General features: G+C 58.9%; 2 protein-coding genes across 2 annotated transcripts; one reads left to right on the forward strand and one right to left on the reverse strand.

The window, feature by feature from the left end:
• Positions 1–593: 593 nt before the first annotated feature.
• NRL (neural retina leucine zipper) lies at positions 594–2002 on the reverse strand. Its single transcript, XM_090052277.1, has 2 exons — positions 1622–2002; positions 594–932 (listed from the first exon to the last, which is right to left on the reverse strand). Exons 1-2 carry the CDS (start codon positions 2000–2002, stop codon positions 594–596), a joined length of 720 nt encoding a protein of 239 aa, XP_089908403.1.
• Positions 2003–6906: 4904 nt separating this feature from the next.
• On the forward strand, positions 6907–16495 carry PCK2 (phosphoenolpyruvate carboxykinase 2, mitochondrial). The gene is made up of 10 exons (XM_090055326.1): positions 6907–7009; positions 8117–8365; positions 9673–9857; positions 10219–10422; positions 10856–11043; positions 12180–12342; positions 12556–12774; positions 13454–13591; positions 13686–13781; positions 14288–16495. The coding sequence occupies exons 1-10, from the start codon at positions 6981–6983 to the stop codon at positions 14740–14742; spliced, it is 1926 nt and encodes a 641-aa protein (XP_089911452.1). The 5' UTR covers positions 6907–6980; the 3' UTR covers positions 14743–16495.
• Positions 16496–16927: the final 432 nt, after the last annotated feature.

Consider the following 16927-nt stretch of genomic DNA (forward strand, 5'->3'; position numbering starts at 1 on the left):
AAAGACACACACACCCCTCATCCTTCACACTTCTCATTATATTCCTCATTGACACATGTACATAGATGTACCCTACACTGGGACACACATGCCAGTCACTGCATCCTCCAGTACCTGCCCCACACCATCACAACTCAACACCCCCTACCACAAACACATCATAGCACAGACCCTGAAGTGCTCACAGCTACACATGCAACTCTGTGCATGTGTGCACACCCACACCCCTGATCCTTCACACTTCTCATTGCATTACTCGAAGACACACACATATAGATGTACCCTACAACGGGACACACGTGCGTGCAAACACACAAACGCACGCACACCCATAACTCCCCTTGGGCGAGGAGGGGGCATCGAGACCCGTGGCTGTCTCCCCCTGGTGGCCACGGAGGGCATTGTGCCCTGTGGCTGGTGCCCCTGGTGGCCACGGGAGGGGGGGCACCCGAGCGCCCTTGTCTCCCCCCACCCGTGGGCACACAGGGTGCACCCCCCTACGCAGGCCTGGTGCCTGGGTGACGTGGCAGACACCTTGGCTCTGTCCCCCCGCGGCGGCCAGGAGGGTGCTGACGCCCGGGCTGCCTGCGTGCTTAGAGCAGGAAGCGGGGGGGCGAGGGGGCGCGGCCGCCCGCCAGCAGCCGCTCGCAGCGGGCCTTGTAGAGGTCGCGCTCGCGGGCCAGGCGGGCGGCGTCGGCCCGCAGCACCTCCAGCTCCCGTGCCAGCTGCGCCTTCTCCGCCTCCAGCAGGTGGCGCTGCTGGGCCCGCTTGAAGCGGCAGGACTGGGCGTAGCCGCGGTTCTTCAGTGTCCGGCGCTTCTGCTTCAGCCGCAGCGCCTCGGCTTTGCCGACGCCGCGGAGCTGCCGGTTCAGCTCCCGCACCGACATGGCCACCAGCTGCGCATCCGAGAAGCGCTCCCCGGGCACGCCAGCCTGCGGCGGGGGGCGTTAGGGCACAACGGTGCCCCCCACGGCGGACCTGCAGCCCCCTGCCCCCCCCAGCCCTGCCGGTGCCCCTCACTCCCGACCTGCAGTCCCCTGCCCGCCACAGCTCTCTTAGTGCCCCTCACTCCCAACCCGCGGCTCCCCCCCCCAGTCCTGCTGGTGCCCCTCACTCCTGACCCCTGCTCCCCCAGCCCAGCAACGTGACATAATATAAATGGCTGGAGATTAATATCTAATCCCCCCCCCCGCTGCCCTTCACCCTTCCCTCCAGGTCTGGGCTGGAATTAAAGGGATTATATATTATCCCCTCAGCCAGGGACTTCTGTGTGTGTGTGTGTGTGTGTGTGTGTGTGTGTGTGTGTGTCAAAGACCTGCGGGGGTTGTTCCCCAAACACCTGGGGGGGAGTGATTCTTGGTTGTGTGCATGTCTTGGACGCCCTGTTCCACGCATGGCCCAGACACCTGGGTTCTGCCATATCTGTGTATGCTGGGCACCTGTGTTGCACGTGCACACGTGTGTGTACACATCCCAGATACCTGGGCTCCCTGTGTGCATGCCCTGGACACCCGAGTCCTTCTTGCACGTGTGCGTGTGCACGTGTGTCCTGGACACTTCCCCCCCCTTGCATGTGCACGTGTACCTCTCCCAGACGCTTGGATCCCGCACCTGCACTCACCGGGTGCTGTAGGGTGCCTGCGTAGGCTGGGGGGTGGGGCAGGGCCCCGGAGCCCCGGTACATGGCCTCCCCAGCCAGCAGGGCCTCCACTGCTTCCTCGGGGCTGAGCCCTGACCCCTCGCCTGACGCCCCCTGCTGGTGCAGTGCTGCCATCCAGTACAGCTCTTCCAGTGCCCCTCGGGGGTCGGCCCCTGGCTCGGCTCCCCCAGGCCCCGGGTCGCTCAGCGTGGGCGAGGGGGGCACCGAGCTGCAGGGGGAGGAGCCCAGCGAGGCCCCACCCCCACCCGGCTCCCGCTTTACCTCGAACTTGAGCAGGTCAAAGTCGTTGAGGTACTCGAGGGCCAGGGGGCTGGCGGGCAGCTCGCCCAGGGGCCCAGCCATGCTGCTGGGCCAGAGACCTGAGAGAGAGAAGGGTGAGTTATATGAGCCAGGGCGCTTATATGGACTGGCTGTATGGACTGAGGAGTGCTCTCTGGGATGGAGGGGGTCTCATATGAACCAGCTGCATGGCCCAGGGAGGTCTATATAGACCAGCTGTATGGGCTGGAATTCTTTTGGATGGGGTGCATCTCATATGGATCATTTTTAGGAATATATATGGACTGGATGTACAGGCCAGGAGGCTTAATTAACTGGCTGTATGGACTGGGGCTATTCAGGATGGGGTGGATATCTTATATGGACCAACTGTATGGCTCCAAGGTCTATATGGACCAGCAGAGGTCTCTTGGGGGGTGGGGTCTCATATGGACTAGCTGTACAAACTGGAGGGGTGGGTCTTTGAGATGGAGACGGGTCTAATATGCACCAGGAATCTATATGGCCGGATAGTTGGGGGGTCTCATATGAATGAGCTGCATACATTGGGGGGTCTATATGGACCAACTGTATGGACCAGGGGTCTTTGGGATGGAAGTGGATCTCATATAGATAAGCTATATGGACCAACTGTACAGACCAGGGCTCTTGGGGAGGGGTCTCATATGGACCAGCTGCATGGGCCAGTGGTCTATACAGACTAGATGTCTCTGGGATGGTGAGAGGCATCATATGGACCAAATGTACAGACATGGGGCCATATGAGCCATCTGTATGGATTGGGGCTCCTTGAGATGAGGAGGGAGCTCAGAGGCTCTATATATAGACCAGCAGTAGGTACCCCAGTCCCTCTTCAGTGGTGGTGGTGGGGGGCTTGTGTATGGATCAGATGTTTGGATCAGGGGTCTTATATAGACCAGCTGTAGGGACTGGGGGATCTATAGGGACTGGCTATATGGACATGGGGGTCTTTGGGGGGAGGGTTTTATATGACTAAGCAATATGGACTGGAGGTCTATAAGGACCACATGTATGCACCAGGGGTATTTGGGGAGGTCTTGTATGGATCAACTGTACAGACCAGGGCCCCATATTGACCAGCATTATCAATACAGCCTATATGGGCTCTCTCCGAACCAACTGTATGGACCAAGGAATCTATACAAACCTACCATACAGACTGGGCTTCTATATGGACTCGGCATACAGACTGGGGCCCTATGGGACAAAGGATTCATAGGGATCAGATGAATGGCTATGGACTATATTGAGTTTATATGGACCAGTCATTTAGACCAGCTCTGTGGGACAAGGCAGATTCATATGGGCCAGCTGCAGTGGCTTTATTGACCAGGAGGTCTATATGGACTGACCTTACTAACTGGTGGGGACAGTTCTATAGAACTAGGGATCATATGGATCAACTGTACAGGCATAGATTATGTATGGGCTCTATAGATCAGGCATTTGGACATGGTGGGGGTTTGAATATGGACTGGCCATAGGGATCAGGGGTATTTATAGCCCACCTGTATTGCTTCAGGGGGAGGGAAGGACCAGCGGGTTCTATATAAACAGCTATATGGATCAGGGGTGGGCTCTTAGAATCTGCCATATGGTACAGCTTTCTCTACACAGCTGGGTTATACATGTTTCATAGTTGCTAGGGCCTTTGCTATAGAGACTGGTTATGCTGAAATGGGGCCAAAGGGAGGTATATGGGCTGGCTTCTATATGAGGGCCAGGTATATGGACTGGCAATATGGACCAGCTTTCTAGAGAGACCACTTGCATTCCCTGGTTTGCAGTAAAGCCCAAATGCAGCTTCCTCAGTCCCTATACCCCTCTGGTCCATACGAGACTCCCGCCACGCCCCCAAAGAGCCCCACATACTATACGGAGCCAGCATCTGGACATCTTTGCTATAGGGACTGCCCATGAACCCCTACAGATGTCCCCACCCACATCCACCCTGTGGCTCCCTATAGAGAAGCCCCCCAGAACATGCAGGGACTGTATGGACTGGCTGGGGAGGCTGGTGATACAGGCTGGGCTTGTATAAGGCCCTGGTGAGGATCTGAAATGTTTATAGGTACCAGATCCCTTGCCTCAGCAACCCACAGTGATGTCCATCCCGAGATCCCTTGTGCATCCATCCTTTATCGGTAGAAGGCAATATATGGACCAGAACCCTATAGGGATCAGGGCTGTTTTTTATTCATCCCCTGTGGATAGAAAGCAACTTATGGACCAGGGCTGAATACAAAACAGCTCTTTAGCATCACACAGCCTGTAACCCACTAGCAGCAATGTCCCTTAGAGGCTAAGTATATCTATAGGGGCCATGGCAGAGATATGGACCAGGGCTGTATATGGACCCGGGGGCATATTATCCCCTCCACAAAAACTGGGATGTGTCAGAGGGAACCTGGAGAGTTCAACAGGCCTCTATCAGGGATGGGGCCAGGCGTCTATATGGACCAGGTCTCCATATGGACTGTACCTATAGAAAGCATGGAGAGCCCAGGATGACCATAGGGTCTCAGGGCAGGGGGAGGCAATCATTCAAGTCCTCCTACTGCTATTTGTATCCCCCCCGGCTCTATATGGACCAGTCCATATATGGTGCCCCTCACTCCCGACCTGCCCACCCTACCTGTGTGCGTGGCGCTGCGCTGCCCCCTTGGGCCACCAGGGGGTGCCTTCGCCACCGCCCTGTGAGGCGCTGCACCGAGAGCCCAGCCTGGGCCACTGGGTCCTTTTTAAAGGGCCAGAGCTGCTGAGCTCATTTGCCTGCTGGCCAATGGGGATGGTGAGTCTCATTAGCATATCAGGGGCGGGGAGGAAGGGACCCCCAGTTATTTACTGACTGGGAGAACTGGGAGGCGGGGCTTCTGTCCTGATTAGGCAAGAATCCAATTAGCTCTTGAATGCGGGGGGGACGCCCCTGCCACCAGGCCTCCCATGCCCTGGCCTTGCCCCCTCGCACCCCTCCCACTCCAACAGGGACTTGGGGGCTCCAGGCCGGGAGTGAGGGGCACCGCAGGGCTGGGGGGGCAGGGCAGTCAGGGGCCCCTGGCGGGTGTTGAGGCCACCCTCAATGGGGCTGAGCATGGTCTGTCAGCCACTATTAGGGACAATGGCTGGAGCCATTGTCCTGGGATTAGGGTTGACACAGGGCTCTGCTGGTGCCTCTCGCTTCCAAGTTGCAGCCCCTGCCCCCCAGCCCTGCCTTTGCCCTTCACTCCCAACCAACAGCCCCTACCCCCTCCAGCCCTGCTGGTGCCCCTCACTCCCGACCCACAGCCCCAGCTGACCCCAGTGTGCCCTGGACTAATCCCTGGCAGTGACACCTTCCAGGCCTCTCATCTCCCTAAGCCGCTTTCCTTCCCCCCGCCCCCAGGCCCCCAAGGGGATTAGGCACCTGAGGGGGGGGCAGGGGATGGGGTTGGGGACCAAACAGGGAGACCCCATACACACACCCCAGCAGCCTGGGCATGAAGGGTTAAAATTAGCTGGGTTCCTTGTGGCTCTGGGAGGGCGATGGGGTCTGGGGGAACAGCAGGGAGAGGCTGGGGGCCCCAACACTTGGGTCCCCAGCCCTGTGACCCCCCCCCCAGCAGAGTCCAGTCTGGGACCTTTGGATCTGGGTGTGTGCTCAGGCACTGAACCCAGGCATCCGGGCCCCAGGCCTTCCCAGCACTGTGAGGGATGGGTCCCCTCCCTGCCTCACTGGGTGGGGGCCAGGCCCAAGTGGCTGAGCCGGGGGTGGTGGATTATAATTAATCAGCTCACAACAAGCCTGGTTATGGTCTATTGGGCTGGCCCACAGGGGACCATGTGTCGTATGGCCCCATGCACGTGTCAGCCCCAGCCTGCCCGTCCCTCCCCCCACATGCCCCAGAGCCGTGCCGGAGCCATGTTGGCTTCTTCTCCTTGGCTATATCTCCAGCTCATTCCCAATATTTGGCCCTTCTGCTGTTGGCACTGCCAGGCCTGGCACATGTGCACAGGGCCGGAGGGTATCCAGATGATGCGTGGTTCGCTGCAGGCCCGTGTCAGCAGCATCTGTGGTGCTCCTGCCCTGGCCATAGCCTCTCCTGTGTTCCCAGTGTGTTTGTAGCACAGAGTCATGGCCCCAGGATTGGGGCCACCATGGGCCTGCTGGTGCCCCTCATGCCCAATTTGCAGCCCCTCTGCACCCTCACGGCCTCTGTGTGCTGTTGCCCCCTGGCCCTGCTGTGGTCTTGGCCTGCTCCACATCTCCTCCATGGTGCTGGCTGGTCGCATGTGCAGCCCAGCCCAGGGAGCCCCAGGGTGCTGCCCCGTGCCCACGGCTCCTGGGTGCCTGTGACCCCAACGCTGCCCATCTCTGCCCTCTACCCTGGCATAATTGTGGCTCTGCCATGCAGGCGCAGGCTGGGAGCTCCCGCTTCCTGCATGTACTTGGCATGTTCACGGCCCCCCAGCCCCAGTGAAGCCCCTCGGACCTTGGGTTCCTTCCTGGGCAAACCTGCCTTGTGGGGGGGGGGGGGGGGGACGTGGGGCTGCGAGCCTAAGTTCTCAGGGCACCCCCACATGCGACCCAGCGGGCGGGCCAGGACCAGGACCAGGGCCAGGAGGCGGGGCTGAGATCTGGTCCCAGCGTGAGGAGAGGGTGTGGCCACGCGTGGGGGCGGGACTCAGAGGGGAGAGGGGCGGGGCTACAGGATAGAGGCGGGGGCTTGAGTGGGAGGGGTGTGGCCAGGGAGGGAAGGGCCTGGGAGAGCAGGGCTAGAAGAGAGGGGCGGGGCCAAGTGGAAGGAGGCGGGGATTCGCCGGAGGGGTGAGGTAGTCTTAGCCCCGCCCCGGCCCGCCCGGGCAAGAGCACGACGAGGTTACATCAGGCAGGGGCGGAGCCGGACCCCCGAGACGGGCCAGTCAGGGCGAGGCGGCTCCCGCCGCCCCGCCTCAGGGTTTAAACCGTCCCCGCCCCCCGCCCCTTTTAACCCGCTTGCCGCGGACGCCTGGGTTTCTCCCGCCGACACGGGACTCCGGGGCTATGGCGCCGCCGGGCACCCGCCTGCTGGGGTGAGCGCTGGGCGGGAGGGGTACCAAGGTGCGGCGGGCCGGGGTGGAAGTGCGGGGCACCAATGGGGGGTGGAGCAGGGGGCTGCAGGTCGGGAGTGCGGGGCACTAATGCGGGGGGGAGCAGGGGCTGCAGGTCGGGAGTGCGGGGCACCAATGCGGGGGGGAGCAGGGGCTGCAGGTCGGGAGTGCAAGGCACCAATGGGGGGGAGCAGGGGGCTGTAGGTCGGGAGTGCAAGGCACCAATGGGGGGGAGCAGGGGGCTGCAGGTTGGGAGTGAGGGGTACCAGTGTGGGGGAGCAGGGGGCTGCGGGTCGGGAGTGAGCGGCACCAATGGGGGGGGAGCAGGGGGCTGCGGGTCGGGAGTAAGGGGCAGTAGCAGGCCTGGGTGGGTGTCAGTGTCTCGTGCTTATGGATTGCACTTCCTCGTGGTCTTTCCACGTCACAGGCTCTGCCCTCCCTCACCTCTGTTGTGCTTTGTTCGCTAAGCAGGGTCCAGCTTGTGCCCCTGCCTGGATGGGGCCCTCCCAGTGCCCATCACTACCAGTCCGCAGGCCTCTGGGTGTCTGGCCTTTTCTGTGTGGCTGCCACGCCCCTCCCCAGTACCAGCTCCATCTGCCTGGCACAGGCAGGAGACGCTGGAAGTGGCCAGTCCTGGGTCGGTTGGGAAATCAGGCTTGGGGTCAGGGCCAGTGGCCTCCCCCCCCACCCCAAGTTCCCAGCAATCCGTGGGGGAGGCTGGTGGGGGAGGAGGGGACCAGAGTCTGGCCAGACGTGGGCCCCTGGACTTTGCTCGCCCAGTTGGTGCTGGGCCAGGCCTCCCTGCCTCTCCTCTGCCTGCACTCAGCAGCCAATCAGGGGCTGGGATGTGGCACCCCCTCCCCCTCCAGCCGGATGTTGAGGGAGGGGTCCAGCTAGTGCTGGGGTGGGGTGGAGTGGGGCAGCATATAACAACGGGGCACAACACTGAGTGTGCCCACCTAGCCAGTGGTAACAGTTTGTCCTCTTTTGGGCTCATGACTTGTCACATGTGTGCCCATGCCCAGGTGCCCCTGGTGAGCTTGCACACTTGTGCTCCCATGCTGCACGCTCACAGTCCCCCTTCCACAGGCAGGGCATGCGCTGGCTGCAAGGCTGCCGGGTGGCATGGGCACGGAGCACGCACACGGCCCTGCGTGTGGTGCACGGGGACCTGGAGGCAGCGCCAGCGCGGGTGCGAGCCTTTGTGGAGCAGGGTGCCCAGCTGTGCCAACCAGCTGCCGTGCACCTGTGTGATGGGTCGCAGGCTGAGAGTGGTGCTGTGCTGGCCCTGTTGGAGGCTGAGGGCGTCCTCCAGCGCCTCGCCAAGTATGAGAACTGGTGAGTGCTGCTGCCTAGACACCGGGGCTCCCTGCTGTCCCTCCCTCCTAGTACTAGCCTGTCCTGCAGGCCCCAGTTACCCACAATGCCATGCAGGGCAGCCTTACTACTTGTGACTGTTACCCATAGTTTTTTGTGTTGGGATTCTGTCAGTTCAAGTTGCCCACAATTCACTGCAGCACAGCCCTGGTACCAGCAATTACTCCCCCAAACCCTTCAGTGCACACCTGCCATGGCATGTTACCCATTGTCTTCTGCAGCAGCCTTCTTTCCAACACCCTGCCAGGCAGCCTGGCTAACGACAATAACCTACAATGCCCTGTAGTGTGGCTCTGCCATGCCATGTTACCCATAGCCCTTTGTGCCAGGATCCTGTGGTCCTAAGTTACCCACAATGCCCTGCAAGGCAGTCCTGGTACCAGCGATTATCCATAATGCCCTGCAAGGCAGCCATGTTCTTGACAGTTACCCACAACCCCCTGTAGCATGGTCCTGCCAGGGCTAGTTATTCCCAGTCCTTTTCATCAGGATTCTGCAGCTGTTACCCACGATGCCCTGATGCAGTCTATTACCCACAATCTCTGTAATGCCCATAATGCTCTGCTGCAGCTAGTGACACCAAGTTACCCACAGTGCTTTCTGTTGGAGTATAACCCTAACGCACCTACCCACAACCCTGTGTTTGGAGCCAAATTACCCACAGCCCTGTGTTTGGCAGACATGCTACAGCCAATTAACCCCTGTTGTTTGTGTCTGGATCCCATGAGACTGAGCTACCCATGGTCCCTTGCTTGGTGGGGCTACATTACCCATAATCCCCTGCAGGGTGGCTTTGCTGATTACCCACAGTCCTTTGCATCTGCATCAGGGCACCCTGAATTACCCTCTGCCCTTATTGCCTATAATACTGTGTGGGGCCCAGTTACCCAAAATACCCTGCAGGGCTTACCACAGCCAACTACCCACAATCCTTTGCATCATCCAGCAGACAATATACCTACAAGGCCTTGCAGGATGTCCTGGCTGCAGCCAGCCACCCACAATCCTTTGCAACAGGGCTATGATTTCCTCTTTCTCCCCCCAACCAAGTTACCCATGGAAATAGGTGGGGTCTTCTAGGGGTCTGTCCTGGACACCTGGGCCCAATTTCTTGTCCCCTGTGGGGCGGGGGGTGGATATCTTGTGGATGCCTGGGTCCATTCCCCAAGCTCCCTTCCCCCTGTGCCATCCCGGACACCTGAGTCCAATCCCCAGCCCCATATGGGATTGGGAACTGTCCCAGACACCTGAGTCCCTCTCTGACCCAGCTGGTTGGCACGGACTGACCCCAAGGATGTGGCACGGGTGGAGAGCAAGACGGTGATCGTGACAGAGCAGCAGCGGGACACGGTGCCCATCCCAGCTGCCGGTGCCACCGGGCAGCTCGGCAACTGGATGAGCCCTACTGACTTCCAGGCTGCCGTGGACAACCGCTTCCCCGGCTGCATGAGAGGTACTGTGCACCGCTGGGCCCTGCCCCTGCGGGCACCTGGACTGAAAGGGCACAAGGCCTTTCTTTCATCTGTCAATCCACTGATCCCCACACGCTCCAGCCAGCCAGCCATTTCCAGATGCCTCATGCATCCATCCCTCCATCCATATGTCCACTTACCAGTCCATCCATATGTCCACCTATTATCCCTGCATACATCTATTCATGTATCAATTCCTCCACCTACCTGTCAGGTTTCTGTCCATGTTTTCATTTACCTATCATACATCCCACCAACCATCTCCAGATGCCCCACCCATCCATCATCCCTCCCTCCATCCCCCCAGCGGGTGCCGGTGCCCACATGCTGTGTCTCTCACAGGCCGCACCATGTACGTGATCCCATACAGCATGGGTCCACTGGGCTCGCCGCTGTCCAAGACGGGCGTGCAGCTGACGGACTCACCCTACGTGGTGGCTAGCATGCGCATCATGACCCGAATGGGTGCCCCCGCCCTGCGCGCCCTTGGTGATGGGGAGTTTGTGCAGTGCCTACACTCCGTAGGACAGCCACTGCCCCTGCAAGGTGAGTTTGGGGGGGGCACCTCTTACCCATACTTCCATGAAGTCCCACACACTCCTCCATCCACCCTGGGTGGTTCCTCCATCCCTGTAGCCCCTCTGTCCATCCATCCTTGCCCATAGCCCCTCTCCTCTTCCTTCTTTTCTTCCTTCCTGCCCTCTCCACCCATCCGTCCCCATAGCCCCTTTCCTTCCTTCCTTCTCCATAGCTCTTTGCATCCATGCATCCGTCCCTCCATCCATCCCTCCACCATTCAACCCATCCCTCCATCCACCCATCCCTGTAGCCCCCCTCCACCCATCCTTCCCCATAGCTCCTCCCCATCCATCCCTGTAGCCCCCATCTATCCCTCCACCATTCAGCCCCTTCATCCTTCCACCCACCCCCTATCTCCACCTGCCCCCCTGATCCCCCTCCCTGGCACTGTGCCCCACAGAGGAGCTGGTGAACAACTGGCCCTGCAACCCAGCCAAGACACTGATTGCACATGTGCCTGACCGGCGGGAGATCGTTTCCTTCGGCAGTGGCTACGGTGGCAACTCCCTGCTGGGCAAGAAGTGCTTTGCCCTGCGCATTGCCTCACGCATCGCCCGTGACGAGGGCTGGCTGGCTGAGCACATGCTGGTAACCCAGGACCCAGGCATCTGGGCAGCATGGCAACCCATGTGGGGAGCTGCTGGGAAGGAGGGAGGCCGGGGCTCTGTCTTGCCATGGGGGTGGGTAGGATGGCTGCAAAGGATTGTGGGTAAGTGTGCTGGGTTAGACTTAGGGATTGTGAGGAGGCGCGTTTGGGATATGCTCTGCTGCAAAGGATTGTGGGGAGTGGCATGCAGCTGCTCCTGAGGGTTGTGGGTAGATGTGTTAGGGTTAGACTGCTGCAAAGGATTACGGGGCCTATCCTTGCTCTGGGAGGGCAGTGGAGCCTTGTGGGGCAGAGCAGTGGGGGGTCAAGCCTGGACGCCTGGGTTCTACTCCAGCTTTGGGAGGGAGCAGTGCCTGATGGGTTGGATGGGCAGGCACCGGACATCTGGGTTCTCTCCCTGGCTCTTGGGTAGTTGTCACAGGCAGATGTCCAAAGGGCACCCTGTCTGTTTACCCTTCCCCAGGGCATATTTAATGAGTAAATATTAATTGGTTAATGAATGACTCAGCCCTGTTGAAATCTGGCTGGGGATGACGCATGTTGGAGGGCAGGGGGGTCAGGAGAGTGTCGTGTCCCGTCCCCACCCCCCAGCCATTGGCACTGGGGATGCCACAGGGTGTCCTGCAAAGGATTGTGGGTCATGTGGTGTGATAGAGAGGATTGTGTGCAGACAGGAGACAGCTGTCTGGCTCCTGCGCTAAGGATTGTGGGTAACTAGCTGCCCCAGGGCACACTGCAAAGGATCATGGGGAAACGTGGTATGGTAGAGAGGATGGTGGGTAACTTTGGCAGTGGTGCAGAGGATTGTGGGCAGACGGGAGACCTGAGGATTTTGGGCAACTCCCTGCCATAGGGTTTGCTGCAAAGGATGGGAGTAATCAAGGGTGGCACAGAGGATTGTGGGCAACCTCCCCCCTACCCAGGGCGTAGGACAGGATTGTGGGTAGATTGGATGGCAAAGGATTGTGGGTAATTGGGTGGCACAGGGGATTGTAGGGAACTTCCCCCTAGCCCCCGCCCCTTTGCCAAGGGCATGGCATAGAGGATTGTGGGTGAACAGGAAGGCAGGACTCAGTTGCAAGGCATTGTGGTCCCCTGACCCCCTGGTCCCTCCCAGATTCTGGGCCTCACCAGCCCTGAGGGGCAGAAGAAATACGTGGCAGCTGCATTCCCCAGTGCCTGCGGAAAGACAAACCTGGCCATGATGACACCATCACTGCCCGGCTGGCGCGCTGAGTGTGTGGGCGACGATATTGCCTGGATGAAGTTTGACCATGAGGGTGAGGCGGAGGGCAGGGGGTGGGGGGGCAGGGATTGGATGGATGGATTGCAGGAGCCCAGAAGCAGACGTGGGTAAGTAATCATGCAAAGGATTGTGGGTAGCTTGGTGTCTCCAGAGCCTGGCACAAAGGATTACATGTAGATGTTGGAGATTTGGCTCCTGTGCAAAGGATTGTGGGTAGCTGACATCACCCCCCTCGTTGCCTCCCCAGGACGTCTGCGGGCCATCAACCCTGAAAGTGGGTTCTTTGGAGTGGCACCTGGCACATCGATGCGTACCAACCCCAACGCCATGCACACAGTGCAACGCAACACGCTCTTCACCAACGTGGGGCTCACTGGCGAGGGTGGCGTCTACTGGGAGGGCATCGACCAGCACCTGCCCCCACGCACACCCATCTATGACTGGCAGGGCCGGCCCTGGAACCCTGGTATGCACCTCCCGCCCTGCCACCCCCGATACAGCCCCTCACACCCCCATTTGTAATGGACAGTGCCAGCCCTGTAGCCCCGGTACACACCCCCCTGGCCTGCCCCCTCAGTACAGCCCCCCTGGCTACCACTGGCAGGGCTGGCCCTGCCCCCTCAGTACAGCCCCCGAGCACCCTCATCTACAACTGGCATCACCGAGCCCACATCCATGAGTGGCCCCAGATCCCCAATACAGACCCCTGTCCTCCCCCAGTGCTGCCCCCCATGCCCCCATCTATGACTGGCAGGACCAGCCCTGCAGCCCTGGTACAAGCTCCCCCCCAACACCCCATGAAGGATCAACCCTGGAGCCCCTGTACAGACCACTGCCCTCCCCGCACCTCTCCCAGTACAGCCCCCCCCTCAACACCAACATCTGTGACTGATAGGGTCTATACCAGGTCCTGGTATAGACCCTCCCTTGGCCACTCCCATGTACCACTAGCAGGACCAGCCCTGGAACCATGATATGGGACCCCTGCTTCCCCAGTTTAGACCCTTTCCCCATAACCCAAAATCCTTTCTCCCTGCCCCCTGCTGAACCCTGTCACCCCTGCCCTGTCCAGCCCCCTAGCATCTCTACCTCCACCCCATGGTGCTGCCGTACCCCATTATGCCCCCCTGTCTCTGTCCCCCCAGATGCCAAGGAGCCATGCGCCCACCCCAACTCGCGGTTCTGTGCCCCTGCCCGCCAGTGCCCCATCATGGACCCAGCCTGGGAATCCCCTGAGGGTGTCCCCATTGATGCCATAATCTTCGGTGGCCGGAGACCCCAAGGTAAGGCCACACACCACCCACCCGCCACTCTGCCTGGACACCAGGGTCCCCAGGCTGGCACGGGGCTGATGGCACCATCTCTCCTCCCTTACAGGGGTGCCGCTGGTATATGAGGCCTTCAACTGGCAGCACGGTGTCTTCGTGGGCAGTGCCATGCGTTCCGAGTCCACCGCTGCAGCCGAGCACAAAGGTATGGCTGCTCAGATGCCTGGGTCCTCTCAGTGCCCACCTTCCAGGATGCCAATATCTCCAAATACCCACATACCTCTGTGCTGGGGTCTGGTGGAGTAAAATTACCCACAATCCCTTGCTGTAGTCAGTTGTCTGCAGTTTTTTCAACTGAGACCAGGTTACCCACAATCCCCTGCAGGGCATCCCTCTCATAACCAAATACCCACAATCCTTTGGGGCCAGATTATCCACAGCTTTCTGCAGGGTGGCCCTGTCATAGCCACAGTCCTTTGCATTTGCTTTCTGCAGAGCCACATTACCTACAGTCTCCTGCTGTAGTCAGTTACCCACAGTCCTTTGCACCAGGTTGGCTTTATATACCATTACTTCCTGACCTTCTGCCATGCTAAATTGCCCCTTCACTCCCTCCCACCCACTCCCAGGCACTTGGGTTCCCTTCATGCCCATGTCCCAGATTAGCCACAGTACCCTCCCTGATGGCACTGCCATTCTCTCCCACACCAGGCAAGGTGATCATGCACGACCCCTTCGCCATGCGTCCTTTCTTCGGGTACAATTTTGGGCGGTACCTGGAACACTGGCTAGCCGTGGGGGCGCGGAGCGGCGTCCGCCTGCCCAAGATCTTCCACGTCAACTGGTTCCGCAAGGGCCCTGATGGCAATTTCCTTTGGCCTGGCTTCGGCGAGAACTGCCGCGTGCTGGACTGGATCTGTCGGCGTGTGGATGGGGAGGACAGTGCCCAGGAGACACCCATTGGTTATGTCCCCCGCGAGGGGGCCCTCAATCTCCAGGGATTGGCCAATGTGGACTACCAGGAGCTCTTCCACCTGCCCAAGGAATTCTGGGAGCAGGAGGTGCGGGACATACGCAAGTACCTCACAGAGCAGGTCAATGAGGACCTGCCCCGCGAGGTGATGCGGGAGCTGGAGGGGCTGGAGAGCCGCGTGAAGAAGATATGAGGACCAGAGAAATGGAAACTGACTGTTTACATGACTTTACCACTGTCCTTGGCTTATCCCAGCCCATCCACTACCTGGGGGAAGGCCATCCTGTTCCCCTGACCAAGGGTCAGCTGCCTTGTCTCTTTGGATGTGGGTCAGCCATCTTCTTCCCTTGACCATAGTCTACTGACCTCATTCCCTTGCCTACTGGGCAGCTATTTTGTTCTTCAGCTTTCCCATCAGCCATATTGCACCCTTGCTGCTAGTTCTGTCATCTTGTCTCTTTGAAGTGACTAGCCAGCATGTTTCCTCGACTAAGTGTCAGCTGTCTTAACCATTGTCTACTGACCTAATTCTGTTGCTTACAGGGTAGCCATTTTGTTGCCCTCCCACTTGTCTGCAGGGTAGCCATTGTGTGCCCTGGACCCAGTTCTGCCATCTTGCTCCCTTGACAAACATCAGCCTTCTCGTCTCTTTGACAGGGGTTGGCCACCTTCCCCTGACCAAGCCACTGGCCATCTGGTTTCCTTGATATGAGTTGGTCTCATTCTTTCCCATGGCCCAAATTCAGAGACTTCATTTTCTTACCTGCAGGGCAGGTATTTTGTTGCCCTCCTGCCTGCCTGTGGGTCAGCCATTTTGTCCTTTCTCCCCTAGTTCCACCATCTTACCTTGGACAAGTTGGCCATCTTGCCCATTACTGACAGGTTGGCCATTTTCTTCCCACACTTCCTCATCCAGGACTCTGCTGTCTTGTCACTTGGTGTGTGCATGAAGCTGCCCCAGCTGCTCCTTTAATTACCTTGTCTCCTTTATCCTGGCAGATTTTATCTTTCTGGAGTTGGCTCTTCCTTCCAGTCAGGTTTTCATTTTCCTCACGCATGAGGCTGTCAGGGCCAGCAAGACTTGCAGCTGCCAGGTTTTCTGGGCACTTGGCATCTGCCTGTGGTCTAGATGTGTCAAACCAGCTGGCCTTGGCTTTTTCTCCTAATGCTAATTTGTACTACTTATCCATGTTCCACTGCAGAAGAATTGCCACGGGTCTTGGCCATGGAAGTTGCTACCCCTTCAGACTGACCTTCCACCATACCCTAATGCTGCCACCACTAAGGCTGATGCTTCCCACCACCCAAATCCATCTTCCAAGCAGAAACTCGGTTCCTCGCTATGCGTATCAGGGCATAACTGTGACCAAACTCCCATCCTCCGAACTCCAAGCTCTTTCTGAGGTTCATTCCCAGTCATGAGTGACCAAAGGCCCCGTTGGGTGCTCTCCTGTCCCTCAAGACCCATCTTTATCCATTCCTTATGCCTCTCTCTCTGCCTGTTGCTATTCTTGTAGTTACACTAATGCCTTACAACAGACATGACCTGTATGAGACTGAACTGGGACCTGGCAAAAAAGCCTTGACCAGCTTCCAATCTACAGCATCCAATCCAACCACACGCCAGCTATTTGCCCCTTGACTCCTCAGCCACTTTGCCAAGGCGGCCTCATCCCTTCACGTAACCACAGCCTCATGACAACTTTACCACAACTCAACGTGAAGACTCAGCCTTCGGTTTCTGGCATGAGGGTGCAGCTGGAGGCCTGGCTAGTGCCCAGGGAAGGCAGGCTGGGGGCAGAGGCAGAAACGAGGGGGCTGGAGCCTGGCAGGGTGGTGCGGAGAGGGTCAATTTAGGGTTTTATAAGGAAATAGTATTTTCTTATGAGTAAAGACTAACCCACGGTGCGTGCTGGCTAGCCTGGCATTAAAGGACTTGAAGCGCAGCAGTCTCCCTGCTCCTTGGGGCCACAGAAGGAGGGGGGACCATGTCCTGACCCCTGCCCATTCCCCCCCAACCCCCGTGCCTGCCTACTTGCTCGCCTCCTCCCCAACCACCAGCAGCGGAGCAATGGGTGGGAAGGGGGTACCTATCTCCCACATGCCCAGGCTTGGGTCTTGGTTGTCACCCCTATGAGGACCCCTGCCCCAAGCTGGGGGAGAGGCAGCGGCTACGGGCCATGTGGGTGTTGGCTCTTGTCCCAGCCAATCAACGCCAACTATTTCCCACTGTCCAATCAGAGTTAGCAGCCCCCCCCCCCCCCAGCCCCTATCCAATCAGCGAGCTAAAATGCTCGCAAAGCCCGCCCCACCCCTGTGGACATCAAGTCATTTTAGCTAATCAGAGAAAGAAGATCATCAAAGCCCGCCTCGATCCG

This window comes from Crocodylus siamensis, chromosome 6 (genome assembly GCF_052110815.1).
Source record: "Crocodylus siamensis isolate JL-2025a chromosome 6, ASM5211081v1, whole genome shotgun sequence".
NCBI classification, from domain to species: Eukaryota; Metazoa; Chordata; order Crocodylia; family Crocodylidae; genus Crocodylus; species Crocodylus siamensis.